The following is a 21,722-nucleotide window of genomic DNA, read 5'->3' as shown; positions in this document are numbered from 1 at the left end:
TGAAATTTTCAAACTAGCCATGGCTCACCTTCAATATTTATTTTTCTAATTTTTCTTTGTACCTGGCTCCTTTATAATCAGGTCAGCATACAATACCTTTGCTTTTTCGCAAGTAATGTTCTCTGTAATTGTATCTCGTGCTGACTTCTCATTTATTCAGATGAGAGGCAACGTTTCTACGTAATTAAGAATATGTGATCATCATTTTGTCAATGTCAGAACCCCTTGCACAACATCAGTTGCTTTAAATTCTTTTCTTCTTAAGTTGTACAAATTATTGATATCGTACATTTTTTCCAGGTCTGCCACGTGTGTTCCTTATTCAACAATTTCTGTTTTTGCTGCTATGGTCATCATCTCTTTCTTCTTACTGTCTTTCTTAATCATCTTGGGGACCATTGCCCACAATAGATACTGTTACTATTAACTTGACGTAAATAATAGAGATCACAATTCAATGAAAAAAACACGTGGTTAAAAGTCTAAAAGAACTCTTTTAAAGGTGTTTGTATGATACAGTACTGCATATAGATGATGCTGCTACAAGTGCTGTTCTGAGAGGGAAGAGTTAAGTCTCAGCATAGGGGTGATGTGAGCATAGGCAAACAAAATATTGTACAAATCATGTGAACACTGCATGGGTGGTATAAGGGCACCATGCAATTGCTTTTTGCACAGTGTGCTAGTCCCATTAGTACTTGTCCACAAAAAAATGCACGAAAACTGATTTTAATTTCTATGGTTGCATATCGATTTGCTCGTTCAGTTACTTATAAACTAAGGTATTACTCAACTTTTTTTTTTATAACATGTGCATACTGCTCATCTGTTCATTAGCAGCAGTATTCTCATATGTTTTTCTTTGCTTAAGTCCAAAGATTCAATAATTCTAAAATGCATTAACCATTTCTGTTATTTATGAATTATAATGTTAATTGTTAGAATGCAAAAGGAAAAAGTGCAATTTTAAATATTGATAATTAGTGTTCACCTATTCATCACCCAATAGATAGATACCAAAGCTGATTTAAAAAGAAATACTAATAGTTCTTGATAACATTCTAACTTTGGTGATTATTATCAGTGACACTCGCAGCTATAATTCAATAGAGTAATGCGAGAATTGGAAATAGGAAAAAAAGTTTTGAATATTTTACAGCATTTATTTACTGTTGTAAATAATTCCTGATTGACTGTACTAGCAACCTTTAGTTGATCATTAGTTTTTGGTGACATCACAGCTATAATATAGTACTGTAATGTGAAAATCAATAAAAGATGGCCAGCAAATATTTGCGACATTAGAAGATTGACTTGGTAATAGCTAGTTATATAACTTCTGGATGTAGATTATTCTACTTGTGTTCAACTCGATAAGAAGAGTAAATACACTTTTTAGTTATTGTGTTAGTCATAAGAATTATTGTTTCATGTAATAGAAAATACTAAGAAAGCATGTTAATACACTAACTTTATCTGATTGTTATTGATTATGCTTAGCCTACTTAACCTATGTCTGTTGCACATGACTTTGAGGGTAGGCTAGTCTATTTATTCACTAATTATGATTCTAGTTCACTTGCCAAATGATTCTTATTGTTTATAAGAATGAGTTGTCATTAGTCTACCATAAATAGAAGTAAATTTGTATTTATAAACTAATTTAGATATCATATGCCTTGATTGATATATAACCAAGATTTTTTTTTTTTTTGGCAAATCTGTACTATTGGTATATCAGGACAGATTTTCCCCATACATAGTCCAGATTAATGAGATTTTAGTGTAATAATATGATTTTTTTATAGTATGGTTGTACTAGTGTTTTTGTATTGTATAATAGGTTGAATTCATTGTGTTATAGCTCAAGCTTAATTATTTGTCTCAGGTTCGAGCAAAAGATGCCCCTGTTGAGACTGCAAAGTTTATGGGACATGGAGTTTGTGACAATATTGCTAAATCTACATCTTTGGGAGTTGCAACATCATCATCATTAACTATAGAAAGGTAAGAGTAATAAAGGTGTCAAGAGTGAATAGATATGAAAAGAGCTTGAATAATGATTGTTGTACAATAATGCAAAGATGGAAAAATAATTCCCCTTGTAAAGAACCAAAGAATATCTTTTAAACTGAGGGTAGAGCTCTCTTTTTTATTAAAATGTTTGAATCATCTTGTAAAAGAAAATTAAAACAACCATAGATCAGACAAATAATAAGATTTGTATTTTGATAAGAAAAAAAAATGTTGCCTTTTACCACATCAATATCAGTTGAGATTTGACAGAAATGATGGTATAGTTATATGTTGTCACTATTGCAACAGTACAATAACATAAGCTATAAGAGTTATTAAACAGTAGGTACTTTGTTTGCAAATTCGCTACAGTTCTTATGAGATTATTTGTAAACTTGTTTATAGTTTGGTATACAGTATACCAAACATAGTCATCATCATGATACAAAGTGGAACTCCAAAAAGAATTTAATGTAAGATATTTTAATTTTGATAGTCTGCTATTGGTTGTTTTTTCCAACATAGGATGAAAAATTCTCATTGAATTATAAGAAATATAATGAAAGCCAAAACATAAAATTTGTAAATGAATTTGTTACTGTATTGTTGAAAGTAGTACCGAAGCTTAATTTTTAGAAATATTGTTTACTTTGTAATTATGTATACTGTATATTGTACTTTTTAATAGTTATAAAGGGTATCCACGAATAAAGATTGGTCAAATTCATTCAGAAATGTGATTTCCAAATGTGGTTTTACATTATACTGTTGTATTAAAAGAAGTGAGTATCCAATTTCATTAACCTTGATAGATGTAAAGATACTGTTTGAGATGGAAATTATACATGCTTCATTACAGTGTATATAAATGGTACTTTTGATTTTTCTTTTGATTTTATAGTACTTTATGTTAAAATTAATGAAAGATTGGGTGTGCATAGCTTCAATTGTTTAAATTTTAGCTTCAAATTCATTTGCATTTATTTTACTTTATAACAGAGAAGTGATGACATTACTCCGCCAAATCAAAGTACCTCCACAAGATTTCCGAGGTGTGGGAATACAGGTGAGGTGTTCATGCTAGGACTTTAGTATTTGTAGAAGTTGCGCAAGAATTCTATGAGATTTTTACATGCATCTTGTGAATATACTTTTTGTTGTCCTTGAATTTTAAAATTGCTCTAACTACATATATACAATATTTAGGTGTCGAGGCTAGAGGGTCATCACAGTTCTGGTGCAAGTTCAGGCAGTGCCTCAATCAAGAATTTTATGCTATCAGCTAAAGCAAAAAATCAAAGTTCCTTCTCTGATGTCTTAGAAGATAAAAAAGAGCGAGGATCTAGCTCCTCTACTAAAAGTACAAGCCTCACAGTTACAGATGGAAGATTGAAATCTGAAGCTGAACCCAGTAGAAGTCCTGTGCCATCTACAAGTATGCAGAAATCCCCAGCAGCAGTATCTGTGAAACCTTTGTTGATGGGCAGTAAAACTACTGTAAATAAGGGAACAATGGATGAGGAGGTATTGATGGCATTACCAGAGGATTTGCGAGAACAAGTAATAGCTGAATACCGACAGCAGGGATATTCAGTCCCTGAATCATTTAGTTCCATGAATAAAGCTCCAAAGCCTGGCACATCTCATTCATCAAGTGAAAGTAATATCAGAAGCCAGGGTCAACCAGAAGATACCAAAGGTCTAAAGGTTGTGTCAGTAGATAGAGACCCAACAGTACAGCGAGAAAGAGAGATTCCTACATCCACTGTATCGGAAGCCTTGAGTAATAGTGATGATGAAGCACTATTAAGTTTTTCTCAAGTAAGATTTCATTCTTCTTTAGGCATTTTAATAAGAAAATAATGAAAGTTTTTAATGTTTGTTTTTTAATATTGAAATACATTAAATTAAGTACCGGTATGTAATGTATTTCAAAATATTTAGTTATCTGCAGGTTTTGCCCTTTTCCATGTTTGTAACTGTGATCATCCGTGTTTTATTTTCTATTATAGGGCATTTCACTTTTTAAGCACTTCCTTTCCTTATTTCAAATTCAAATTTTGGAGTTCTTTGTATATAGGAGCAGAGAATCCCAAGATATAAAATGTGCATAAAGAGCAGAAGGAATTGCCTTTTATTTTATTTTCTTAGGACCCAGCAAGTCTTTTTGTTCAAGCCTTTTTCACCTTACAAATGAATAAGATACCATGCCTTTAAATCTATTTTGTATGTAACATTCTAAAATACACTTCCTTATGTTTTTAAATTTTTTCTAATACAAGTGTTATATGTCTGGACATTATTAAGCGTTTCTTAGTTGTTACCACAAGATTGTCAAATTTAATGAAACTTTTGTGGTAAATATTCATCAGCATTATGTTGTAATTCATAATTGGTGATTGATGGTAGTTGTGTATCTCTTCATGGTGTAATATTATCGATGATAGTTTGTTCAAGTCATTCTAATAATAATTGCAGTATTCTTGGATAGAAAGTTGAAAATTTATGGATGATGGAGGTGCTAGCATTGACATTGGTTTTTATTTTAGTTTATATAGAGATCCAAACTTTGAATTAAAATTTTACTTCTCAGGTTGATTCAAGTTTTCTTGCTGCAATACCTGCTGAAATGCGTGAGGAATTACGAATGGATTTTGAACATAGAAAACGTCTTGCATTAGGGCCAACTTCTTCGCACTCGGTTGATTCAAGTTTTCTTGCTGCACTACCTGCTGAAATGCGTGAGGAATTACGAATGGATTTTGAACATAGAAAACGTCTTGCATTAGGGCCAACTTCTTCGCACTCGCTTTCTGGTAAGTGTTGTCTATTTCTGAATACCACTGCATGTGTGTAGCTTAGCAAAATTTCTGAATTAGTTTTAACGGAAATGTGTCTATTTTAAAACATAAGATAACTAGATCAGTAAAACAAAATCACCAAGTCACATAGGCATGTTCAAAGGATTTTTTTCAATTAAATGAGAGGGTAAAATTGAAGCTACGGGAAGTCAAGAACTTGGACAGCAAAATAGTGAGAGACCAGGTCATAAACTATAAATGAAAAGTAAAATCCAAAGAGCAATGATGCCAGTGCTAAAGGTATTCTGTAAAAACCTAAAGTATCTTGTACATTGTCACTCATAAAGCATATGTGAGTGGCAAATATGGTAAAAACACACAAAAGATTTGTCTTTCTATACTTAGTCATTGGTTGCTATACTGAATACTTCCTCCCACTTTTAAGGGAAAAATATGAAAGACGTGTACTGTAATTTTTTTATCATTTGAAGAACACTTCCAGACTTATCTGCCATGTGTATAGGTTACTAGTAGCGATGATTTACTGTATTAGTAATGCTCCCTTGTATGAGTTACTGTTAGGATAACAAAAAATTTTAAGTCCTCTTCTACTTCATTAGTGTTTTCAGGTTTTATTTTGTACAACTTCAAGTTTTTATGACTCTAATGAATAAGTTCTCTTATCAGCAATTACTAATTTCAGTAGCCCCTGTTAAGTGTTTCCATTAGGTTATGGTATTGTGTTTAAAGTTATGGTATGCATTTTTTGGAAGACTAGTATAGTTGAACAGGCAGAGTTATTTTCAATATTAAACTTACCCGATAATCATGTAGCTGTCAACTCCGTTGCCCGACAGAATTCTATGGAGGGATACGCCAGCTATCACAATACTAGAAGGGGGTGTACTTACCAGCGCCACCTGTGGCCAGGTACTCAATCATTTGTTGTTGACACCTCCTCAATTATTCCTCTGTCGTGCTTCCGGCTAGACGTTCTGGGATACGCTTATGGTCTTCGAGTTTATTCACGGATATTTGGTGAAGTATTCTCTCAGATTAACGGCTGTCGCTTTACTGGAATCCTTTTTATATTAGCTAGATAGCTTTTATATAATACTGATTAACGGTTAATGAATTTTGCTTGTTTTTGGATCACCCTTTGGCTAACTCTTTGAAACAAGATGTCTGACGTTTCGCAAGCCCCCTCCCATAGACGATGTAGGTCTTGCAATAGGCGTATTCCGAAGGCCTCGGTAGATCCTCACACCGCTTGTTCTGACTGTAGGGACAGGCCCTGTCTATTAGAAAATCGATGTGAGGAATGCGCCGGACTTTCGGAATTGGAATTTGTCCGTCTTTTAAAATATTCATCTAAGTTAGAGAGAGGTAGAGTTAGGAGAAGTTCTTCTCACTCTTCTATGTTTTCCTCACCTCATGATCCCCTACCTTTTCCTACCCCTGTAGTGGCTACCCCCGAACCTACTGTGTGCCCTCCGCCTGATATGTCAATTGTTTTGCGTGCTATTCAGGCTTTAGGAGATAAAGTAGAATCAGTGGTAAGTGACCATAAGTCTCTGATGGCCGAGCTTAAAGAACTGAAGGTCAAGAGTGCAGTGGGTGGAAATAGTGCCAGTGCTGTGACGAGTGCTAGTGTCGGTGCAGTGCCAAGTGCTAGTGGTGCCAGTGTGGTGCGTGAGGATTTTTCTGTGCGAGCCAGTCGTCCTCCCAGTCCGGGACCTCTTGCAAGCTCCCATGCCCAGGGGAGAAGCAATGTCGAAGGGCTTAAGGGTTCGACAGGCCTTGTTAGGCGCACAGAACTATCCTCGGTGGTTGCGGGCGTGTCTTCCTTAGACCGTCACTCCCACCTGCAGACGATTGAGCCCGTCTTATTCTCGTCCGCTGATCAACTAACAGGGAAGAAACGTTGGTCTCAGGTCTCGAGACCGCTTAAACGTAGAGTCCAGTCCGCGAGTGCTCAGCCAGGTTGCAGTCATTGGCTCAGCTCTGACTCGCCTCAGTCATCTGTCGACTGTACTCCGCCCAAGAGGAGTAAGGTTCTGCCAAAACAGAGCCCGACTGTGACTTTACCTCAGTCTGTTATCGTTTCTGCCGACCCCAAGTGGACCCTGCTTCAGTCCATGCAAGCTCAGCTTTCGGACTTGATGCGTGAGTGTCGGGCTGAGAGTGTTGCACCTCCTCCTCCGCCTACACTCCCTCCGCCTGTTCTCGCTCCGCCTGTGCTCGCCCAGCCTGCACTTGCTCCGCCTGGTCGCAGCACCATCTGCCAGGCGTACGATGTTGAGCCACTTTCGGAGTTCGCTGTTCCCAGTGGTGTTCAGCCTCAGCCTTCTTTAAGGCAACCCTTGCTTTGGGATCAGGAGAGTTATTCCACTCTTCCTCCGCCTCCCCTTGCTGCTCCACCAGTGGTGCAACTCTCGGTTGGGGTACAACAACCTCTCCCCTCCGTGAGTCTGTCTGCTCAACCATCGCTGCAGCGAGCTCAACCCTCCTCAAGGCAAGCTCCTCTACACCCTGGACTTGCGCCTCAGGAGCCTCAGCTTGCGAGAACTTTACCTTGTTCTGCGCAGCCTCTACCTCTTCATGCTCCACTCATCTCACAGGAACAGGAACGGACTACTCCGCCTCCGTCCTCCGCTCAGCTTGTGCAATCCTTGGGTTCAACTCTTGCTAGGAGTCAACCTCCTTCACCCATGCGCCTGCCTTCTGCTTCGTCTGTTGTTCAGCCTTTGCAGTCTGAGCCTCAGGTTTTCCCTCAACAGTTACAGGAAGAGGAAACCTCTGTTATTGTTCCTACCCGTTCTGACTCTGCGGTTCAGCATTCTGGTCCGATCGCTTCGCTACCCTCTGCTGATGAGGTGTCGGATGATGAGGAGGCACACCTTGATCCCTCATCAGACGTGGAAGAGTCTAAGCTTTCTCCATTGTCGATTGATTTTCGTAAGGTCTTGGCTCTACTCAGGGAGATTTACCCAGACCACTTCGTCTCTGCTATTCCCCGCTCTCCTCCATCTGAGTTTTCGCTGGGCGTACAACAAGCTAAGTCCAACTATACTAAGCTTGTCCTAGCTAGATCCTCCAAGAGGGCTTTAAGGATCTTAGGGGAGTGGCTGCAGTCTAAACAACACCTTGGCAAGACTTCCTTCATGTTCCCTCCAACGAAGCTCGCTTCGAAAGGTTGCGTTTGGTATGCCACAGGGGAAGCACCAGGCTTGGGAGTACCTGCCTCTGCCCAGGCTGACTTCTCAAGTCTGGTGGACTCGCCTCGGAGAACTGCTATGAGACGCTCGAAGGTTTGTTGGACCTTCTCAGACCTGGATTATTTTCTGAAAGGGTTGTTCAGAGCATTTGAAATGTTCAACTTTCTCGACTGGTGCCTGGGAGCCCTCAGCAAGAAAACCTCTCCTGCGGACAAAGATTCTGCCATGCTAATCATGTCCTGCATGGATAAGGCCATCAGAGATGGATCGGGTGAGCTAGCGTCGTTATTTGTATCAGGGGTGTTGAAGAAAAGGGAACAACTGTGTACCTTCCTTTCCGCCAGCATTACACCGTGCCAACGGTCACAACTCCTTTTTGCTCCACTCTCAAAGTTCCTCTTTCCCGAGGAGCTAGTTAAGGACTTGTCGGCTGCCCTGATACAAAAGGACACGCACGATCTTGTAGCCTCATCGGCTCGTAAGTCTAAGGTTGCCACCTCAGTCCCCAAGACTTATCGCTCCCCAGTGGCTGATACCCCGGCTACGAGGTTCATACCGCCCTTTCGTGGTAGAGCCCCCAGCCGAGGAAGCTCCCGTCCAGACTCTCACAGGAGCAAGTCTAGGAAAGGATCCAGGACATCTAAGGGAAAGAACTGACTCTCAGATTCTCCAGACAACAGTAGGAGCCAGACTCAAGATCTTCTGGCGAGCCTGGGAGAAGAGAGGTGCAGACGCACAGTCTGTCAGTTGGCTGAGGTACGGTTACAGGATTCCATTCTGCCTCAAACCACCTCTGACCACATCGCCCATCAACCTCTCTCCCAACTACAAAGAAGAGGAAAAGAGGCTAGCATTGCAACAGGAGGTGTCGCTACTTGTGCAGAAGAAGGCAGTGGTTATAGTCCGGGACCATCAATCCCCGGGCTTCTACAACCGTCTCTTTCTTGTGGCCAAGAAGACAGGAGGTTGGAGACCGGTGCTGGACGTCAGCTCTCTCAACGAGTATGTCACCAAGCAGACGTTCACGATGGAGACGACCAAGTCGGTCTTAGCAGCGGTCAGACAGGAGGACTGGATGGTCTCGTTGGACTTGAAAGATGCATACTTTCACGTTCCCATTCATCCAGACTCCCAACCTTTCCTGAGATTCGTTTTTGGAAAGGTTGTCTATCAGTTCCAAGCCCTGTGTTTTGGCCTAAGCACAGCTCCTATGGTCTTTACTCATCTGATGAGGAATGTAGCGAAATTCCTACACTTATCGAACATCAGAGCCTCCCTCTACCTAGACGACTGGCTGTTGAGAGCCTCCACGAGTCGTCGTTGTCTGGAGAACCTCAATTGGACTTTAGATTTAATCAGAGACCTAGGTCTATTAGTCAATATAGAGAAATCTCAACTCATTCCCTCCCAATCCATTGTGTACCTGGGAATGGAGATTCAGAGTCGGGATTTTCGGGCTTTTCCATCGGCCCCCAGGATAAACCAAGCCCTAGAGTGCATCATGAGCATGCTGAAGAGGAGCAATTGCTCAGTGAGACAGTGGATGAGTCTCACAGGGACCCTCTCATCACTGGCCCTGTTTGTCGAGCTAGGGAGACTCCACCTCCGCCCTCTTCAATTCCATCTTGCGGCTCATTGGGACAAGGGCTCGACTCTAGAAGCAGTCTCTATCCCTATCAACCAAGAGATGAAGACCACTCTCCTGTGGTGGAAGCACAATCTCCTTCTCAAGGAGGGTCTATCATTGGCCATCCAGACCCCCCATCTTCATCTCTTCTCAGATGCATCGGACTCGGGCTGGGGTGCGACCTTGGACGGACGGGAATGCTCAGGAGTATGGAACAAGGAACAAGGATTACTCCACATCAACTGCAAGGAACTGTTAGCAGTTCATCTAGCCCTGTTGAACTTCAAGTCCCTCCTGCTAGGCAAAGTGGTGGAGGTGAATTCAGACAACACCACAGCCTTGGCTTACATCTCCAAGCAAGGAGGGACCCATTCGAGGAGCCTTTACGAGATCGCAAGGGACCTCCTCATTTGGTCAAGAGGTCTAAACCTCTCTCTGGTCACGAGGTTCATCCAGGGCGATATGAATGTTTCAGCGGATCGCCTCAGCAGAAGGAATCAGGTCATTCCCACGGAATGGACCCTCCACAAGAGTGTGTGCAACAGACTTTGGACCTTGTGGGGTCAACCTACCATAGATCTGTTTGCCACCTCCATAACCAAGAGACTTCCGCTTTATTGTTCCCCTGTTCCAGACCCTGCAGCGGTTCATGTGGATGCTTTTCTTCTGAACTGGTCCCATCTCGACCTGTACGCATTCCCTCCGTTCAAGATAATAAACAAAGTTCTGCAGAAATTCGTCTCGCACGAAGGGACACGGCTGACGCTGGTTGCTCCCCTTTGGCCTGCAAGAGAATGGTACACAGAGGTACTTCAATGGCTAGTCGACTTCCCCAGGACTCTACCTCTAAGAGTGGACCTTCTACGTCAACCACACGTAGACAGGTTGCATCCAAACCTCCACGCTCTTCGGCTGACTGCCTTCAGACTGTCGAAAGATTCGCTAGAGCTAGAGGCTTTTCGAAGGAGGCAGCCAGTGCGATTGCCAGAGCTAGAAGAATTTCCACTCGTAGAGTCTACCAGTCTAAGTGGGAGGTCTTCCGAAGCTGGTGTAGAGCCAATTCAATATCCTCTACCAATACCTCTGTGATCCAAATAGCTGACTTCCTTCTTCATCTTAGGAATGAGAGATCCCTTTCAACACCTACGATTAAAGGATATAGGAGCATGTTGGCCTCAGTTCTCCGCCACAGGGGTTTGGACCTGTCTTCCAACAAGGACCTTCAAGACATTCTCAAGTCTTTTGAGACGTCTAAAGAACGTCGTCTTTCCACTCCAGGCTGGAATCTAGACGTAGTCTTAAGGTTCCTTATGACATCTAGGTTCGAACCTCTCCAGTCAGCTTCCTTCAAGGATCTTACCCTCAAGACTGCTTTTCTCGTTTGCCTTGCAACAGCTAAGAGAGTCAGTGAGGTTCATGCCTTCAGCAAGAACATTGGTTTCACAACCGAATCTGCAACATGTTCTTTTCAGCTTGGATTCCTAGCAAAGAACGAGCTTCCTTCACGTCCTTGGCCTAGATCGTTCGAAATACCTAGCCTCTCCAACATGGTAGGTAACGAACTAGAGAGAGTTCTTTGCCCTGTCAGAGCTCTCAAATATTATCTGAAGAGGTCTAAACCTATTCGAGGACAGTCAGAAGCCTTATGGTGTGCCATCAAGAAACCCTCGAGACCCATGTCCAAGAATGGGCTTTCGTACTATATAAGGCTTCTGATCAGAGAAGCACATTCTCACTTAAAGGAGGAAGACCTTGCATTGCTGAAGGTAAGGACCCACGAAGTAAGAGCTGTAGCTACTTCGTTGGCCTTTAATAAAAACCGTTCTCTGCAGAGCATAATGGATGCAACCTATTGGAGGAGCAAGTCAGTGTTTGCATCATTTTATCTGAAAGATGTCCAGTCTCTTTACGAGAACTGCTACACCCTGGGACCATTCGTAGCAGCGAGTGCAGTAGTAGGTGAGGGCTCAGCCACTACATTCCCTTAATCCCATAACCTTTTTTAACCTTTCTCTTGAATACTTTTATTGTTGTTTTTATGGTTGTTACGGTAGGCTAAGAAGCCTTCCGCATCCTTGGATTTGGCGGGTGGTCTATTCATTCTTGAGAAGCGCCTGGGTTAAAGGTTTGGTAGAGGTCCTTTAGTAGGGGTTGCAACCCCGTGTACTTTGGCACCTTTGGGTTGATTCAGCCTCCAAGAGGAACGCTGCGCTCAGTAAGGAAGACGAACTTTAAATAAAAGGCAGAGTAACGGTTCTATTCGACTTCCTTACCAGGTACTTATTATTTCATTGTTATTTGAGATAACTGTTATATGAAATATGGGATACTTAGCTATCCTTTAATCATGTACACTGGTTTTCACCCACCTCCCTGGGTGTGAATCAGCTACATGATTATCGGGTAAGTTTAATATTGAAAAATGTTATTTTTATTAATAAAATAAATTTTTGAATATACTTACCCGATAATCATGATTTAATCGACCCTCCCTTTCCTCCCCAGAGAGAACCAGTGGACCGAGGAATAATTGAGGAGGTGTCAACAACAAATGATTGAGTACCTGGCCACAGGTGGCGCTGGTAAGTACACCCCCTTCTAGTATTGTGATAGCTGGCGTATCCCTCCATAGAATTCTGTCGGGCAACGGAGTTGACAGCTACATGATTATCGGGTAAGTATATTCAAAAATTTATTTTATTAATAAAAATAACATTTTTGTCTGTAGGCTTAATGTGATATATATTAGATTAGATGGTTGTTTAAGCAATTATGGATGTGGCAGGCTTTCATAACTTTTTTCAACTGTTTACAGTAAAAGGTATTGTAAATATGTTTTTTTCCAGGTATCTTTCAAAGTGGAGTAAAGAGCAACTCTAGAGGTCACACAGGGGCAAATGATCTTAGGAAGATGGTTTTAGAGAAATCAAATGGCAGAGGTATGCCCACTCAGCAAGTCACGGTAAAGAATGCAAATTGTTTTACTCAAATTTTTCCCAAGAAAACTTTTGCAATACTGTACACCCAAAATTTCATAAACTTGAATGGCAGAAATTTTATTATTCATTGATTAAGGAGAATGATGTAAAAAAATTAAGTTTGCAAAAACAGAAATTTGATATTTTATTTTGTATGTTAACCTGATGTTCATATTGCTGACTTGAAGTAGGCTAGGTTTAAATGATTAATTTCAGATATTTGGTATCCTGTGTTAATACAAACTAATTCCCCTCAGGGGAAAATGTTTTAACCTAGTATTTATGGAAATGGAGAGTATACGCTGCACAGTGGTTAAGCTTCGACATTATTAGCAAAATTACTGCCTTTCAATCACGACCAAAGAGAGACAGGTATTTTTAGTTCAAATAATTAAAGAGAGAATAGCTGTTTTTCGCTGAGTTGATAGCAATACGACATGCCAATACTCACTCACCAGCCAAGTTAGTGATGATCATTTGTCTATCTTAATTTGGTCAATTTCCTTTGTTATTCTCAGGAGGCCAGCAATCCTTCTCTTCTGGGTGGTAAATCGGACTTGCCTGTCTGGTTCCTTACTCTAACCTGACTTCTACAATTGGGTCTAATGGGCATAATTACTTGAGTGTTTCTTCAGTAAGGGTTCTGAATGTTTACTGTGCCTTTTAGAGTTGAGCTCCTCTTGTAGAGTCTCAAATTCTTTAAGGACTTTAGATCCTTCTGCAGCTAAACCCTTGCAGTTCTGCATCCCTATTCTTTCTTCTAGACTTCTAGATTGAAAGTCAGAAGACTGATTAGGTAGTCTGAATGCTTATATCCATCCTCTCGCTAAAGTGAGAGCTCATAAACAACATCGTTTTGATTTGGGAGATGTGGTCTCATATAGAAGCTCTCTTTTTTTTCTTTTGTCATAGGTGATGTATCGGATGAAGCTTATTGATTGCATAATTTTCTGGTTGACAGTGCATTTTCATTTGCTTGTAAGCTTGGACACTTAACTCATCACAGATTTACATTATTAGGGTAATTTATAATGCTCGTGTTTTTATTACCCTTATGAGTCTGGCTTTAAAGGAGACTGAAATATTATAGTGGGTTATTTGTATTCAGTAAAGAACTATAGTCAAAATAATGAAAAGTTTAATTCACAAATAATGCATCACTTTCTTGGGAGGTACTGTTACATAGGCTATACCTCTTGTTCTGGAGCCTCAACATAAGTGTAGCACTAGTGTACATACATACATATACCAAGGCACTTCCCCCAATTTTTGGGGGTAGCCGACATCAACAAATGAAACAAAACAAAAAAGGGGACCTCTACTCTCTACGTTCCTCCAGCCTAACAAGGGACTCAACCGAGTTCAGCTGGTACTGCTAGGGTGCCACAGCCCACCCTCCCACGTTATCCACCACAGATGAAGCTTCATAATGCTGAATTCCCTACTGCTGCTACCTCCGCGGTCATCTAAGGCATCGGAGGCAGCAGCAGGGCCTACCGGAACTGCGTCACAATCGCTCGCCATTCATTTCTATTTCTAGCACGCTCTCTTGCCTCTCTCACATCTATCCTCCTATCACCCAGAGCTTTCTTCACTCCATCCATCCACCCAAACCTTGGCCTTCCTCTTGTACTTCTCCCATCTGATGGGAGCACTAGTGTACTAGTTATAAACGATGAATGTGTGTGTTAAGCGCACCTGAGTCTTATGATAAAACTACCTTATACTTTGTTTATAGCTAAGTTCTAATGTGGCTTTTTCCTCAAATTATTCAAAGATAGCTGTTTCTAAGACTATACAGTACATACCTCTCAATTCTTGTTGTTGATGTGTCTTTAGATGGTTATTACTATTATTGAGAATGGCCACTTGGTATAAAGATTCACTAAATCTGTTCGATTGTAAAGTCTAGTTTTGTTTGGTTCTTAAATCTTCAATACCTCAAGGCGTTTTAACTTGTATAAGACTACAGTGGAACCTCTACATCCGAACGTATCTACATCCGAATTTTCCAACATCCGAAGTAAAATTCGAGCAAATTTTTGACTCTACACCCGAATTTTATTTCGACACACGAAGTAGCAATTTTCGTCGTACCGGTTGTATCCGAATTTTTCGACACGCGAAGTACAATTCGAACACGTTCCGACTCTACACCCGAATGTTTTTTTCGACACCCGAAGTAAACAATACTCGTACGCGTAGTCGGTGCTCATAGCGCCTGAAGTGTTTTTTATTTCCGCCGATAGAAGGCAGCACATCGACCTCGGAGGGACGCTCAATTAGCGCGGCTTGGGTCAGTCCTCTGTTCTCGTCGGCTTCTTGCGGTTGTGCTCTGTGCGTTCTGATATTAACTGTGATTTAATCGTGATTTTTTACGTGCATCCATTAACGATAATTTACGTAAATCATGGGTCCAAAAAGGCTTAGTTTTGCCAGTGGTAGTGGTAGTGGTGAGAAAAGGAAGAAGGAAATGCTTTCTATAGAAATTAAGCAGGAAATTATTGAAAAACATGAGCGTGGCATCCGCGTGAGTGAACTTGCTAAACAGTATGGCCGTATATGTCGACGATCTCGACAATCCTTAAACAGAAGGAAGCTATTAAAGCAGTGAAACCTTTTAAGGGGATCACTATAATTTCCAAACGCCGTACCCCTATCATAGAAGAGATGGAACGACTTCTACTAGTGTGAATTAAGGATAGAGAGATCGTTGGCGACACCATCACCGAAACCGTTATCTGCGAGAAGGCGCACGCCATCTTTACGGACTTGAAGGAGGAGAGCTCTGGGGGTGATGCTGGGGAGAGTTCAACCGAGCCTTCCTCAGATGATTTCAAGGCATCTCGTGGCTGGTTCGAGAAATTTAAGAAACGGTCCGGGATTCATTCAGTTGTTCGCCACGGAGAGGCTGCTAGTGCGGACACAAAGGCTGCAGCTGACTTTGTTAAGAACTTCGAAAATATCGTAAAGGAAGAAGGCTACGTAGAGCAGCAGGTGTTCAATTGTGATGAAACCGGGCTGTTTTGGAAGAAGATGCCGAGTCGAACCTACATCACTGCCGAAGAGAAGAAATTGCCTGGGCATAAGCCAATGAAGGATCGGTTGACTCTTGCTCTATGTGCCAACGCTAGCGGGGACTTTAAAGTCAAGCCCTTGCTTGTTTATCATTCGGAGAACCCTAGGGCCTTTAAAGCACACAACGTCGATAAGGATCAGCTTCATGTTTTCTGGCGATCCAACTCGAAGGCCTGGGTCACTAGGCAATTCTTTGTGCAATGGGTAAACCAAGTTTTTGGTCCTTCTGTGAAGAAGTATCTTCATGAGCAGAAATTTCCTTTAAAGTGCCTGCTATGCCTTGACAATGCACCCGCTCACCCCCCCGGACTTGAAGATGATATCTTCGATGAATTCAAGTTCATAAAGGTGCTGTATCTTCCACCAAATACCACCTCTATCCTCCAGCCCATGGACCAGCAAGTCATCTCTAATTTTAAGAAGCTGTACACCAAGCACTTATTCAAGCAGTGCTTTAATGTCACGCAAAGCACCAACTTAACTTTGCGTGAATTTTGGAGGGGCCACTTCAACATCGTGCACTGCTTGAAGATCATAGATCAGGCTTGGGTGGGATTAACTCGACGGACCCTCAATTCTGCATGGAAGAAGCTGTGGCCTGATGCAGTTTCTCCCCGAGATTTCGAGGGTTTTGACCCCGAACCTGATCCCGTGGTCGGTGCAGCGGAAGCCGTAGAGGAAATAGTCTCCCTTGGCAAGTCCATGGGTCTGGAGGTCAACGCAGATGACGTTACGGAACTCGTCGCCGAACATCACGACGAACTGACGACGGATGAGCTCAAGGAACTCCATGCTATGTCGGAGCACATGAGTGATGACGAGGAAGAGAGCGAGGAGGTAGAACATGTGTTAGGTTCAGCGCAAATAAAAGAGGTGTTAGGAAAATATCAAGACGTGGTCGACTTCATCGACAAATACCATCCAAAGAAATTGCAGGTTTGTCGTGTAGTTTCTCAATTCGATGATGTTTGCCTAACTCACTTTCGAAACATTCTGAAAAGCCGTACCAAGCAATTATCTATCGATGCTTTCTTTAAAAAAACTGCGAAGCGAACTCGCGATGAAGAGGATGTAAGTGAACCGAAGAAAACGGCAAAGAGTGAAGAGGAAGAAAGTGAAACACAGAAAACGGAAAAGAGTGAAGCAAAAGAAATTCAGTCAATTTTAAATGTAAGTGATAGTGATTAAAATTACGTAATCATCAAAAAGAAAAAAAGAAAATGTAAAAAAAAATATAAAATTTAAAAATAAAAAAAAAAATAAGCTAAGTTATGTTAAAGTTCACTTAGTGTAAGTTAGAATAAGTTACGGTAGTGTTACGTTTATCGTAGTTAACCTCTCTACCTCCTCGCCGTCCGTCCGTCTCCTCTCTCCTCTCTGCGTAGCGAAGACGAACAACACCTGCGCTGGAGTTTCTAAGGTAAAGTGATGCTAAAAACCCGTTTCTTATTTATAATTTTTTGCTAATTCTTCTTATTTACATGTCTATTCTTCTTATTTACATGTCTATTCTTCTTATTTACATGTCTATTATCTAATTTAGTGTTCATTATTCTCATGGGAAAATTATGTGTAGTAGTTTATTAAGAAGTTATCATAGGTTTTTGGGCTCAACCACGGATTAATCCTATTTCAATGTATTCTTATGGGAAAATTCGTTTCGACATCCGAACAATTTCTACATCCGATGTTGGTTCTGGAACGGATTAAATTCGTATGTAGAGGTTCCACTGTAATCAGTTACGTAACCTTCTTATAGAATATTATGCCCTCTTTTGAACCCATCATTACTGCTATTAAACAAAATAGTTTAAATGCACACTGAATAATATGGAAAATGTACTTGAGGTACTGTACTTCCCTTTGCATTTAATTCTAGTGTTTAGAAGGCTTTCTTGAGCAGAGAAAGCTAGGCTTGTTATTTATAGAGGGAGTGATGACGGTACTGCCACTCCAAGCTTCGTCTTTACTATAACCTAACTAGTTGAGTCTGTTATATTTGGAATGAAAAGCCATTACTGAAACTTTGTGTAGCTCGGAAATAAGAAAATTGCTCAAATTATAACTAGTGGTTCTAATACACCATTCAGTAACTGTTCTGGTGGTACACTGTATCTCCCAGGTTATAGATTCTCTTGCTAGGCCTCAAATTCTTTACTGTATTTACTTGTAACCCTCTAAAGAATAACTATCACACTCACATTTCTAGCCACTCTTTTAGACTCCTAGATTTTGTGAGGCTGAAGACTTAGATGGTAGCCTACATCGTTATATCTCTCCCGTTGTTGAAGTGCCTCTAAACTTCTGCTTATCCCTTTGGTGTGGAAATGTTAGTCGAGATGTTAATTACTCCGCTCGTAAAATAAGCGCTCTTTACTTACTGTACTGTACAGTATTTTGTTGTCTTGTGGTTGACATGACAAATCATACGATTCCCTCGGACTAATGCTTCTCTTTTTGTATGAATATTCACTAAATTAGTACAATTTTATCTCTTTTATCTTTTAAATGTATGTGCGCCATTCTCTTACAATGGCTCTGCCACCTACTGTCCAAAGAAAAAGGCAACCCTTTTGGCTGGTGTGTAACAATAAGAGTATAGTAATGGGAAAGTGGATCTTCCTCATTCCTGTTCTCTTGAGGCTAAACTAATTAGTTGAGCTTTTTGGTCCTCTGAATTTTAAACGCACTCAGTGGACCTTGATGACTATGGAGGGGACATCACTAATTTCATAACTCCTAAGTCGTCTGATATTTCCTGTTAGTTAACAAGACGAGGTTCTTTTTGCGTTAGTTAGAGAATTGGTAATGTTACTCCATTAGGTAAATGTATTTGTGGTAGCTCTAGCCCTGCTAATTGCTGCCTAATTTCTGTAACTCACGTTATCTAAAGTTTTAGAATGTCTTTTGGCAAAACTTATAATAGATATGCTGAAGGTAATAATCTGTTCCTTTGTTTGCAATTTGGCTTTTGCAATGGCATTGGAGCATGGGACGCCCTTTTACAATTTCCAGTGCTGTACAGAAATGGTTTGTTTGTGGTCAGGGTGTTCTTTTGATTCACCTTGATTTTAGTGCTGCCTTTGACTATGTTACTCATGAAGCCCTTGTTTTTAAACTCAAATAGTTGGGAGTAGTTGGGTCTATTTTTAGCATCATTATTGAACTTAGATCTGGGGATACTGATTCCTGTAGAGATGTAGCTAAAATTAGTGCACGGTGCAAATTATGATACATGAAATTGAACCCTAACAAAACTCAAAATATGATTGTAAGTAGGCTTAGGACAGTGGCTCCTCAGCATCTAGATCTCTTCATTGATAATGTTTCTTCTTCAGTTACACAAAAAAAAAAAAAAAAAAAAAAAAAATTGGCTTATTTAGAAAGTCTTTTAAGATTTTCAGTGATCAATCTTTTCTGAAGAAATATTTTAATTCTTTCATTCTACAGTACCATGTTTAAAGTATTTTTTTCCTGTCTGGTCTTCAGCTGCTCTCCTCTCAATTTGTTAGACAACTAACTGAAGTCTAGCTTTACTTATGCACCACCCACCTTTTGAGGAACTACCACTAGAGAGTTGCTGGGTTTTTTGACCAGATGGTACTACACTGAATCCCTCTCTGGTTATGGCTCATTTTTCCTTTGCCTACACATAAGCCATATAGTGTGGCCTATTCCTTACATATTATCCTTTTTCCTCAAACACCTGACAATGCTAAGATAACCAAAAACATTTCTCTTCAAACAAGGGTCTAACTACTGCACTGTTAATTGTTAATTGGCTACTTACCACTTGGTAAGGGTAGAAGAGACTCTTTAGTTATGGCAAGCAGCTCTTCTAGATGAAGGCTCCAAAATCAAACTATTGTTCTGTAATCTTGGGTAGTGACATAGCCTCTGTACTATGTGCACCCACTTTCTTGGGTTGGAGTTCTGTTGCTTAAGGGTACACTCAGGCACACAATTCTATCTGTTTCCTTAGTTCCTTTCCTCACTGGGCTGGAGCCTTTGGGCTTATAAAATCCTGCTTTTCAAACTAGGGTTCTAGCTTAGCTAGTAATAATAGTAATACAGTATCAAATTTCTTATTCCTAATCTGGATATCATTCTGTAGCACAATCTTTCAGTTCTTTATATATATTGTGGGCAATTTTTCATAATTTTGACCATCCTTTGTATTTAAGTCTTCTCGGACTGTACCTTCCTAAATATGCAGTTAATTCTAAATCTTGCCTTCTCTATCATAAGGCTGAACACTACAGTTTTCTAGAAGTTTTGCTCAGCTGTGACCAGATTATGAATGATCTTCCTAATCAGGCAGTTGAATTAGTGGAACTACAGAAGTTCAAATTTGTTGCAAATGTTTTTATGTTGAACAAACTGACACAAGTCTTTTTCGTAGTCTATATATGACAGATCTGTTTTAACGTTATTACTGATATTCAAGATATTTTATTTATTTCTTTATTCATTACTACTTATATAGTTTATTTCCTTACCATCCTGGGCTATTTTTTCTGTTGGAGCCCTTTGGCTTATAGCATACTGCTTTTTCAGCTAGGGTTGTAACTTTGCCAGTTGTAATGATAATAGTAAATGTAGGGTTTAGTACCTCGCATGCCTCTTATTTTGTACACATCAGTTTCTGTACGTAGCAGGTAATTGTTCGAAAAACATTTGGTAAAGTTTTGCCAGTATATTATCACAAAGATTTTAAATTAATCTTTAAGGTAGACTATATAATAAATCAAAATAAATTACTTTAGATATATGGTTAATTTGGATGAGTTTTATAAATTAATCTAAATCCAGTGTAAGGCTGATATTTTGATTTCCTGTTTAGTTCCTAGGCCTTTTACCCTACTAGACTGATCATTGTCAATCTAGTTCCAAATTACGGTCAGTTTCTTGCTTTGTTGCATGTCAACATGGAACTGACAGAGTATTATAATGGATATGTTTAAGCCTTTCGGTTCAAAAGGCCTCCAGCAACCGGGTCTACTTGTTTAGATTATGATATTCAATTTAATTGCTACCAATCTAAGAATATTGATATAAACTTTGCTTCCCAAGAAGCAGCCATATGAACACCGTATCAAGCAGGTAAAAAAATAACATTTTATTATTAAAATTTTGTTTTTCTTGAATCTCTTGTCACCCTATGCTTAACATATCCAACTAAGGGCTTTTATAGAAAGCTTTTGACAAAGGTAGTTTTCATGATGGGGAAAGTCGGCTATAATCTTTCATTTTTTTTTCTATAAGATCTCCAAACTTACTGCTGACTATATAATTCATTTATATCATGGCTAAATTATTAGTATTCATTTTGTGGATTTCTTAGCAAAATTATTTTACATTATATTTTTTTTACAGACTGGAAAGAAAAGGGGAAGACCACCAAAGTCTGCAAATAATCGTAACAAGAAAAGCCCTGTGAAGTCCAAGGTAAAGACTCCTTTAGTACCCTCCAAGGAATTAAGCACAGGTGTCCCATATGTAGAAGATAATTCAAGTCAGGAGAGTGTTGACAGCAGTTTGTACACTTCTGTGTCGAGTCAGAAAAACGAGGATAACAGAACTTCTGTTCAAGAGACAAAGGAGGAAATTCCCCAATTATGTGGTGCAGTAGAGGTGAGAAATATGATTTGCAAGTCATTTTAGAGATGAGTTATATGACTAAGGTACATTGAAATAGTCATGGCTTATATTTTGTTTTGCTCATCCATATTTTTGTTTCAAATCCATGTTTTTATGAAAAAATTGAAACTTATGAATGTTTATACAACCAGAGCAATGGTAGGTTGAAGAGAGGATTTGAAAAAAATTTAACTTGCCTCTGATTATTAAATGCTTTACTTAATACCCTGCCTTTGGACAATAACGTGTCCAACATGAAGAGTAAAGGAAAACATTACACTATTAGATTATATTGTTGGATTAGATTTTCAATAAATTTTAGTAATGTGCAAATAGTACATTGAAAAGACTACTACAGATACCA

General features: G+C 39.9%; 1 protein-coding gene across 1 annotated transcript in view; it reads left to right on the top strand.

The window, feature by feature from the left end:
* Positions 1-21,722, top strand: part of LOC137638591 (DNA repair protein REV1-like) — a 104,565-nt gene that overhangs the window by 62,716 nt on the left and 20,127 nt on the right. Inside the window, exons 9-14 of the mRNA XM_068370795.1 lie at positions 1,889-2,007; positions 3,016-3,082; positions 3,223-3,837; positions 4,610-4,832; positions 12,509-12,624; positions 21,095-21,352. Coding sequence (XP_068226896.1) covers positions 1,889-2,007; positions 3,016-3,082; positions 3,223-3,837; positions 4,610-4,832; positions 12,509-12,624; positions 21,095-21,352 — 1,398 coding nt within the window. The remainder of the gene's footprint in view (positions 1-1,888; positions 2,008-3,015; positions 3,083-3,222; positions 3,838-4,609; positions 4,833-12,508; positions 12,625-21,094; positions 21,353-21,722) is intronic.

This window comes from Palaemon carinicauda, chromosome 3 (assembly GCF_036898095.1).
Source record: "Palaemon carinicauda isolate YSFRI2023 chromosome 3, ASM3689809v2, whole genome shotgun sequence".
Lineage (NCBI taxonomy): Eukaryota > Metazoa > Arthropoda > Malacostraca > Decapoda > Palaemonidae > Palaemon > Palaemon carinicauda.
Note: the sequence above shows the minus strand (reverse complement) of the source record. Positions and strands in the feature narration are given on the sequence as shown.